General features: G+C 50.3%; 1 protein-coding gene across 1 annotated transcript; it reads left to right on the forward strand.

Moving 5' to 3' along the window:
• Positions 1 to 373: 373 nt before the first annotated feature.
• Positions 374 to 9,776, forward strand: Kctd7 (potassium channel tetramerization domain containing 7). Its single transcript, XM_059248771.1, has 4 exons — positions 374 to 1,426; positions 4,306 to 4,475; positions 8,391 to 8,569; positions 9,030 to 9,776. Exons 1-4 carry the CDS (start codon positions 1,283 to 1,285, stop codon positions 9,404 to 9,406), a joined length of 870 nt encoding a protein of 289 aa, XP_059104754.1. The 5' UTR covers positions 374 to 1,282; the 3' UTR covers positions 9,407 to 9,776.
• The last annotated feature ends 401 nt before the right edge of the window (positions 9,777 to 10,177 follow it).

Raw genomic sequence — 10,177 nt, forward strand, 5'->3', positions numbered from 1 at the left:
ATGCCCTTGTGGTTCCAGAAGGACCAGCCACGTTGTTGCAGGGCTCGATTTCCGTCTTCTCCACCGCCTGTATCTTCAGCCCTCCTCGACACAGCCTCAGAGACATCCTGCCCAGGCCTCTCTTTCCTATGGAGCAAACCAGCTAGAACTGGGTGGGTGCTTGCCCAGGACGCACAAGGCCGGTGAAGATGAAGCAGCCTGGAGCTTCGCGCCCGCTAATGAGAGAGCCAATGAAAACCCGGCCGAGGCGCTGCCCCTATGAGCGAGCTTCCTGCCAATCAGGGGGCGGAGCCACCGAGGGCACAGCCAATAGCAGGAAGCAGTTGGGTGGTTGGTCCTTGCGGTGGCCGCGCCCGGGACCAGCGCTGTCGTTGAGCATCGGGAGTGCAGAGCGCGTGCCCGTTAGTCATTTGGCCAATCAGAGTGGGGCCGATGGGCAAGCCGGCTGCCGGCTGTCACTCCGGCTCAAGGCCCGAACGTGTTTCCTCTGTGGCTGGACCAGACCCTTAACAATCAGGGCGGGGCTAAATCGCACTCTACCAATAGCAGGAGGCGGCCGGGTCAGGCCAGAGATGCTCCCTGCGTTGTGATCGCTGAGGAAATACAAGTCCGCGCCGAGAAACCGCTGCCCTAGGTAAGCGGCCTGGACCGAGGGAGGCAGCGCTGCCCGTTAGTCAGAGAGCCAATCAGAGTGGAACAAGCCAAGCCAACGACCAACAGCCACCCCGCCTCGAGGCCAAACGTATCTCTCCTCCGATTGGGCGATGTCCGTGCCAATCACAGCGGGAGCCACGAAATCTCGGCCAATAGCAAGAAGCCCCCGGTTCCGATTTGCGGCGCCGGGTCCACGCGGTGGTTGCGATCGAGGTCGGCGCTTGGTGATCCACCTCCCCTTAAGCCAAACCCCTGGAGCAGGCCGGCGTCGCGCGCGCTTGTCAGTCAGAGAGCCAATCAGAGTTGGGTAAGCCGGCGGCCCCTGCGGCTGCAGGCCGAACTGTTTCCTCTGTGATTGGGCGAGCCGCCTGACAATCAGGGCGGAGCCAGCCAAGGCTCGGCCAATAGCAGGAGGCGGCCAGGTCAGCCCTGCGACTAACTGTAGGCGCGGTGGTCGTTAAGACGGTTGGGAGGCTGCACCCACGACACCCTACCTGCGCGCCGGCCCTCGGCGTCTAGCGCCCGCCGGCGGCCCATCTCGTCATGTCAGGCCCTGCTTGGATTTAGTCCTTCAGGCCTCCGCCCACCCGCCTACCCGAAGCCGCGCCCACCGCCCAGAGCCAGAGGGATGGTGGTAGTCACCGGGCGGGAGCCAGACAGCCGTCACTCGGACGGTGCCATGTCCAGCTCCGAAGCCGAAGACGACTTCCTGGAGCCGGCCACTCCTACGGCCACGCAGGCGGGGCACGGGCTGCCCCTGCTGCCCCAGGAGGTACCTGGACCGAGCGATGGGGGGAAGGGAGGACGTGATGGGAAGCACGGCAGAAACCGGTGCCTTGTAGAACTGACCTTGGGAGGTGAGCCTCCCCAAGGAGCTAGCCACCCCTGATGCTCCTCCTGCGCTAGGTGTGTCCTCCCTGCCCGGGGTCACCTGCACCACTCCTTCCCATTCTCTGTGGCTACCAGGATGTTCAATTCCATCCCTGTATCCTATCTCACCTTTATCAACTAGAGGAGGACTCCGGACTCCTCAGCACATAGCATGTTCCATACAATCCAAAAAGAGGCCCTGGGTTGCCCAGGTGTATTCGCCAGCTGTCTAGAGAGTGGTGGGAAAAGCTGTGTTCAGATAAACTGTACGGTGCCTTGGTATGATTTAGGAAAAGGACACACCCGAGCGGGCCGACCACTCCCATCCAGTTGCTTTCCTGCAGTGAACAACCTTCGTTACCACATGGGGCAATTAATTTCATTTGCTAGATGGATAGAAATGAGTGGTTGAGCATTTGGGGCAAAGAAAACAGCATGAACGAGGACATAAAGGTGATAAATTCGGGAAATAGGAGGCTTGAACTCTAGAGCAGAGATGGTGGGATCGGGGTCCTCGATCGTCTGTTGCTGTACTGTGGCACACTGTGGCTTCATTAGTAGTCCTTCATGTGTGTGACACTTTGCACCTGAAATGACCCTCGAGATTAAACAGGAAGATGAATACAGAAGTGGAGACTCAGCAGACAGAGTTGTCTGAAGGGGCTGTCTGGGTGAGGCTCTCAGGCAGCAGATGCTGTAGAATACTTGGTGTTAGGGGTTAGAAGCCCCGAATTGCCAGCATCGTGGGAAACTTGTGAAAATCAGCAAAATTCTAGACATAACTCTGCAGTCGGAGAAAAGAGCCAATAGAGACACAGTGGTGCTAGTGTGTGTGTGTGTGTGTGTGTGTGTGTGTGTGTGTGTGTGTGTGTGTGTGCGTGCTGTCATTGGGCAAAAGATGTGGTTTGAGGGAAAAGGCACGCAACCTCACAGACTGCATGCCAGGTGTTCACTCCCAGCTTCCTATGAATCACATCCCTCCATGCAATATCTAGAACTCTGTTCAGTTTGTTGTTTCACATATGGTACCAAGAAGTGGATTAGTATGAACTACCTCTAAAAAAGAACTCCAGAAGTGCACAGCATTATACTAAAATGAGATCTGATTGACATATACCGAGAATGGGTTTAGAGTTTCTGGAGAAAAGCAGAAGGCATTTTGCACTGTAAGAGTTGAATTTGCTGGGCGTGGTGAGTTCAAGGCCAGCCTGGTGTGACTAGTGAGTTCCAGGACAGCCAGGGGTACAAAGTCAGACTCTGTCTCAAAACCAGACTTGAGTTCATACTTAGAAATGTAAATCCTGTGTGTTTAATTAATTGATTTTGTGAAGTTTAGTTTTTACTGTAAGGCAGGTCTTAGGTAAATAAGCTTTATTTCATCATTTGTGCCAGGTTTGTTTTTTTTTTTTTTCTGTTTGTTTTTTTCTTGAGACAGGGCCTCTCTATGTAGCCCTGATTAGCCTATCTCACTATGCAGAACCAGGCTGGCCTCATAGAGATTATCTAGCCTCTGCCTCCCAAGTGCTGGGATCAGAGGTGTGCACCACCGTGCCCAGCTGTGTCCTTTCTGGTTTTTTAAAACAAAGGATTTGTGAAAACTGGGGGAAAGGACTGTTTAGATACATATATAGACTTTAGACTTTCACCATAGCTTGAGTGATGTTATAACATTGAAAAAGACATAAAATTGATGCTGGGATAAAATTTTAGTCGATTTGGAGGCAGTTTGTGGGAAAGTTAGACCTGGAGACAGTTCTTTCATATATAGTTTGGAAAAAATAGAGCACTGAAAGATTTTTTTTTCTTTTTAATTCTCGAGCATTTTAAGAAGAGGCCCTTGTGAGGGTCCCAAGGCTAACCTTTACCCTCATTGTCCTGTCCTCACTTAGCCCTTGCCACCAGAACCTTAGTTGACTCGGAGACTAAGCAATCACTACAGACCAAGCAGGAGAGGGATGGAGTGAGGTGGATACTGAGGATTGGGGGTGCTGAGGGCGAAGAAGCTCAGCAGTAGAGCTCCTGCATAGCATGTGAAGTCTCTGGATAAAAAGAAAAGATTGAGGACTGAATGCCTCGGTGCATTCAAAAACAGCTCTTGGTCTCTGTTCACAACTGGCAAGCACACACCGTCTTTGTGTCTGTGGGATGCCTGGCATCTAGTAAAATGGGTACACAGGGAAGTGATTGCCATTGTATTGTTCTAGTGTGGCATGTCGTGAAGGCATGATGGAGGAATATGTACATAATTCTGTCTTAGGAACATATGAAGGATGATAGAGCAGTAGTGGTCACAGAAACTCAGAGAATAAACCAATGTTGCTAACTTATCCTGTGCCTTGGTGTAAGTTAGACAAGGGCACACACCACACCTGGGTTGACAGGCAACGCTCATCCAGGTGCTTACACAGTCAACAACCTGTACCACTGCATTTGGGATTTCATTTGCTAGCTGGACAGGAGGAGGCCGGTAAGAGCGTTGGTGGCCAAGGAGACAGCATGAATAAGGATATAGAGATGATGAGTTCAGGAAGGAGATGCTGAAGGCTGAGCAGAGGTTGTGGGGTTGGGCTGAAGGGAGACCTGATTTAAGAGCTATCAGGCAGAACGAGCAGGACTTGGTGATTGATGCTCAAGGAAAGAGGACAAAAAGACAGTGTTCAGATGGTCCCTGAGTCTGAATAACTAACGGTGCGACATTAATCAGACCTAGGCAGACAGCTATGGAGGAGCCCTGCTCTCGTTACCTTGGCCAGTCTGAAAGCTTTGGTGGTCTCTTTCCAGTTTCCTGAGGTCGTCCCCCTTAACATTGGAGGAGCTCACTTTACCACACGCCTGTCTACCCTGCGGCGCTATGAAGACACCATGTTGGCTGCCATGTTCAGCGGGCGACATTACATCCCCACAGACTCTGAGGGCCGGTACTTCATTGACCGAGATGGCACACACTTCGGGTATGTCTCTTCCTTTACGATGAGCTCCACAGTCCTAGCAAGCCGGTAGCCTGGGATTCCGTCTTGGGTGTTGGCATGTTCCAGGGTACTAGAGGAGATATCCTAGTGGTGGAATTTAATAAATGTTCTTATTGACTTGCATTAAAATGCTTAGTTGCTTTGCCAGAGGAGTTGAAGATAGCAAGAGAAAAACAAAATTCTTTTGAGACAGGGTTTCTCTGTGTAGCCTTGGCTGTCCTGGAACTCACTCTGTAGACCAGGCTGGCCTTGAACTCAGAAATCCTCTTGCCTCTGCCTCCCAAGTGCTGGGATTAAAGGCATGTGCCACCACCATCCACTGGCAGGACTTTATGGAACTTGTCCCATCCTGTTCAGTTTGAGACTTGGGGAGTCATTATCTATATGGAGAGGAATGCACTTGGAGTCAGAGAATGTCAAAAAACGTCTTAGAGAAAACCTTTACATTTAGATCCTGGAGCTTGATGATACCACATATATTGGCATGGTGGCACTCAGCGGATAATCTCAGCTCTTGAGAGGTGGAAACAGGGGGATTCCAGGTGTTGCTAGGCCAGCTCGGGTTATATAACAAGACCCTGACTCAACACTCAGATACCACCACTTACTCAACAGGGAGGAGGCATGGTCTGTAACAGTGACTCTGAGGTGGTTTAAAACAAAAAAGGTGAAGGAAAGGCTGATGCCGGATTGCTGTGCCTTCATTTTGCTAAGAAAACCTTAAACAAACAACTTGTGTTGTTACTGGGATTTTAATAATGACAACACACACACACACATACACATACACACACACACACACACACACACACACACACACACACAGCCCACAGCCTCAATATATATATATATATATCCTAAAGAAATGTATATGTGATTTGTACACCTTCCCATGAAAACACTTCTGACAAACCTTATACTGTCTCAGTTTCATTGTGTTTTTTTTTTTAAGATATATTTTTATTTATGGGTGTGTCTCACTTGTATGTGGATACCCTTAGAGGCCGCAGTAGGATGTTGGATCCCCTAGAACTGGAGTCACAAGCAGTTGTGAGCTGCCGTTGTGGGTGCTGAGAACTGCACTTGGGTCCTCTGGAGGAACAGCAAGTATTCTCAACCACTGAGCCATCCTTCTAGCCGTTAATTTCCTTGTTGATATGAGAAATGATTGTTGCTGTGTTGTTGGTTTTTTCTTTTACTCTTTGGTCTTTGGCTCTTTGGGGGGGCCTGCTACCTAGCTCCCAAACAAATCACACAATGAGGCTTATTCTTACTTAAGTGCCTGGTCTTAGCTTGGCTTGTTTCTTGCCAGCTTTTCTTAACTTTAAGTTATCCCATCTATCTTTTGCTTCTGAGCTTTTTCCTTTTCTTACTTCTGTATATCTTACTTTCACTCTTACTCTGTGGCTGGCCCCTGGCATCCTCCTCTCCTTGTTCTCTTGCTCTTTCTTCTTTTTCCCAGAGTTCTCCTTCTGTTTATTCTCTCTGCCTGTCAGCCCTGCCTATCCTTTCTCCTGCCTCACTATTGGCCATTCAGCTCTTTATTAGACCATCGGGTGTTTTAGACAGGCACAGTAACACAGCTTCACAGAGTTAAACAAATGCAACATAAAAGAATGCAACACATCTTTGCCTCATTAAACAGCATAAACAAATGTAACACATCTTAAAATAATATTCTACAACATAGATGTCTGGTGGGCTTGTCAGTGAGGGTGAAGTAAAGAGCCTGTGTGTGGCCCCAGCTAGGTCACATCTTCAGAGTACATGGCTGTCGTCCTCTGCTCCTTCAGTCTTAACTGTGGACTGGAGGATTGGCATGGCCTTTGACCTTGAACTGTCGGCCGGGAAGCAGAAACTCTTCAACTGATCTATACATCTTCGTGTTGACCTTCAAGTAAGGTTGGCCTACAAGGGTCATTTTTGTCCCCAGAAAGGAGCCTCTGGCCAAATAATTTGTTTTTCAGTGTCTGCTTTTCCCCAGTGGGCTCTCAGCTGCCTCTGATGGTGAGAAAACAAAGTGTCACACCACTCTGTAACTATAAAAAGATTTTTGTTTGCAGGCCATTTGGGGAGGAAAGTGCTGGCCCCAGCTGGCAGCTCTTGGCTGGGCCATGCCCAGGGCTCTGTTTGTCAGAGCTCATAAGGGTTTATTGAAGATCCCAGAGGACTGAATTCAAGGGGGTGGGGGTGGCTAGAGGGATGGCTCAGAGGTTAAGAGCGTGCACTGTGCCTGCATAGGACCTGAGTTCAAGTCCCAGCCCCTGTGTCAGGTTGCTCTCCATAACTTGTAACTTCGGTTCCAGGGGATCTGGCACTTTTGCCCTCTACAGTGTGCCTGTCCTCTGTGCACGTATCCACACACTTGAAACCAAACAGTGAAATAAAGATCTTTAAGACGGTTGTAGGGAGGGAGAACAGGATCCAAATTAAGGCTTATATATGCCGGTGCCCTGATGGCCTTGGCTGGAAAGTGGCAAAAATGTAGCAGAAAGCAAGATGTAGTGGCGTTCATGCTTGGGATGCTGGAGGTCTATCGGCAGTAGATGGAATTTTCCAAAGATTCAAAGTATGAGGTCAGGGCATTAGGAAGGGTACACACATGTCTGCTGTTGTAGCTCATGCATCGACACTGCCATCCTGGGGGCTGCTAGGACTTCTGGAGAAGTCCCTCCTTGTGCATACAGGACTTTGGTTTGACTGCTTTTCATGAAGTCAGGACCATTGCGGTTGTAGGCTTGGAGTCACGTATATCTGGACCTGAGCCTTTGCCCGTTGTGGCTCCTTCAATAAGTGTTTTCCATAACCTCTCAGGCCCCGGGCGGGCCTCATTTATAGACCGGAACTAAGAACCTGCCCTATAATGTCATTAAAAGGACCAAATGGGTGGCACATGATTAGTCGCTAACGCAGATTAATACTTAGTGTTAAGTCAGGTGATGGCGCACGCCTTTAATCCCAGCACTCAGGAGGCCGAGGCAAGTGGATCTCTGAGTTCGAGGCCAGCCTGGTCTACAGAGTGAGATCCAGGACAGCCAGGGCTACATAGAGAAACCCTGTCTCGAGAAACAAAATAACAAAAATAAAACCAAAAAAATAGTGTTAGCTCTTGTTGCATTATAGTTTAGATTAATTATTGATGTAACAGATTGATCTGGGGGTTTACTCACTGTCTTCCCATAACTACTGACGATAGGTCTGACTATTATTACTCTCAGCACTAACTAAAGAATCTGAAGAAGATTAGAAGGACTGAATATTCTGGGTGGTGGTGCATGATTTTAATCCCAGCACTTGGGAGGCAGAGACAGGCAGATCTCTGTGAGTTTGAGGCCAGCCTGGTCTACAGAGTGAGTTCCAGGACAGCCAGGATAGTTACACAGAGAAACTCCATCTCAAAAAATCAACAAAGAAAAAGAAGAACTGAATATGTACTTTAAGAAACTAAATATGGCTTTACTTAGCTGTGAAACCAGTTAGTTTCCAAGTTGTTTGGTATTTTGTCTTCTCCATATAGCTACAGAATACTACTAATGGTAAGGATGTGAGACAAGTAGAATTTTGTTGTTGTTTTTGAGAAAGAGTTTCTCTGTGTAGCCCTGGCTGTCCTGGAACTCACTCTGTAGACCAGGCTGGCCTTGAACTCACAGAGATCCTCTTGCCTCTGCCTCCTGAGTGCTGGGATCAAAGGCGTGTGCCACCACCGCCCAGTGAGGTAATTTTCTTTCTTTCATTTTATAGGTGACGACACCAAGGCACACAAAGGTCATGTTTACTTAGCCAAAGTTATACAGCTGGCAATGTGGCCCACATTCCGCTCTAGCCACCTCGGTACCAGCCCTCCCCCCACCCCAAACCCCATGGTCCTTATCTCCTTCTCACCCTTTCTCCTCACAGAGATGTGCTGAACTTCCTGCGGTCAGGGGACCTGCCACCCCGGGAGCATGTGCGGGCTGTGCACAAAGAGGCCCAGTACTATGCCATCGGGCCCCTCTTGGAGCAGCTGGAGAACATGCAGCCTCTGAAGGGCGAGAAGGTGCGCCAGGCCTTTCTGGGGCTCATGCCCTATTACAAAGGTAAGAGATCAGCTGCCCTGCACAGTTGGAAAAAGGGGTTGCAAAGGCTTCTTTCAGATCCTAGGCCTTTCCCCAAAGTGGGTAGGTCCAGCATGCATCCAGGTTAGGAGAAACTCTTCCCCTCTTTCAGTGACACTGGGGCTTTTCAAGTTGGGAAGAACATCACACACACACACACACACATATACACCCTGCCACAGTCTTCCCAGGACTGCCAGCAGATCCAATTTCAAGAGGATTGCCCTCACCCTGTGTGGGTTTCCTAGCTTTGGAAAGCAATTGGGCCTTGTTGAAGTGTGCCCTTCCTGTGAGTCCATGGAGTCCATGGAGTCCCCTAGTGAAATCAGCCTCTTCCCCTCTGCCTCCTGTCACTGCTATATGTCCCTGTTTTGTGTGTGTGTCTCTCTCTGTCCCCTCTATTCCACCTCCGTCCATTGATGGCTGTCGTTAAACTCTGTAGACCATTTGGAGCGGATCGTGGAGATTGCCCGGCTGCGCGCAGTCCAGCGGAAGGCCCGCTTTGCCAAGCTCAAAGTCTGTGTCTTCAAGGAAGAGATGCCCATCACCCCCTATGAGTGTCCACTCCTCAACTCCCTGCGCTTTGAGCGGAGCGAGAGTGACGGACAGCTCTTTGAACACCACTGTGAAGTGGACGTGTCTTTCGGGCCCTGGGAGGCAGTGGCTGACGTGTATGACCTGTTGCACTGTCTGGTCACGGACCTGTCAGCCCAGGGCCTCACAGTGGACCACCAGTGCATCGGGGTGTGCGACAAGCACCTTGTCAACCACTACTACTGCAAACGCCCCATCTATGAGTTCAAAATCACATGGTGGTGAGCAGTCCTGCTAGGCAAGGGTCCCATGAAGGAGGCTGTCCGTCCATCCTCTTGGGGGGCTCTGGGAGTCTGATCCCCAGAGGAGCTGCTGACTGTCCCAGAACCTGCTGAGGTGAGGACAGCGTGCTGAGGCACAGATGCAGAGGCTCAGGTGCTGCTGCCGTCTCCCTGGCTCCGCTACCTTGGGGACTCAGTCTGCTCTCACCCGGTCTTTTCCTCGAGGCATGGCGGCGATCTTCACTGGAGGCCACGGGACCTAGTGAGGACGTCACTGGGAGTCCAGAGAGGTTTGATACCTTCTTGACACGGTGCAGGAGTGCTTCTGCCCAGGTTAGAGCCGTGTCACTAAAGGAGGTGTCGCCACTTTCTCACCCCATCCGAACATTCCTGTGCTCGGTGTGTTAGTCGGAATAAGGAGTGCGGTAGGGGATTTACCCAAGTATCACCCTGTAGCCCTGGCCAAAGAAGAGAGAGTCCCTTCCCTCCCAGTGTGCTCCTTGCTCTTCCGGTGCCTGAAGCACCTTGTCTTAGTGTGGAAAGATACATCCTGTGCTCCCAGAACATACCTGTCACCTTCTCTTGGAGATTAACCACAGCTGCCAAAGCCATGTACCAGTTGGGCCTTAGAAAAAAAAAAAAACCACATGTTTACAGCCCTGCCCTGGGGCTTTGGCTTTACCTTCCTTGCAGAGTCATCCTCTCACAGGACTGACGAGTCCCCCAGTCAGGCAGACACGGAGTCTAGATCTCTTGACATGTAGCATCCCTCTCG

The sequence above is a fragment of the Peromyscus eremicus genome, chromosome 23 (genome assembly GCF_949786415.1).
Source record: "Peromyscus eremicus chromosome 23, PerEre_H2_v1, whole genome shotgun sequence".
Classification (NCBI taxonomy): Eukaryota; Metazoa; Chordata; class Mammalia; order Rodentia; family Cricetidae; genus Peromyscus; species Peromyscus eremicus.

Coding starts and splice junctions, on each gene's coding strand:
- Kctd7 (XM_059248771.1), top strand. CDS start 1,283: ATGGTGGTAGTCACCGGGCGGGAGCCAGACAGCCGTCACTCGGACGGT. Junction 4,476..8,390: donor CGAGATGGCACACACTTCGG/GTATGTCTCTTC, acceptor TTCTCCTCACAG/AGATGTGCTGAACTTCCTGC. Junction 8,570..9,029: donor GCTCATGCCCTATTACAAAG/GTAAGAGATCAG, acceptor TAAACTCTGTAG/ACCATTTGGAGCGGATCGTG.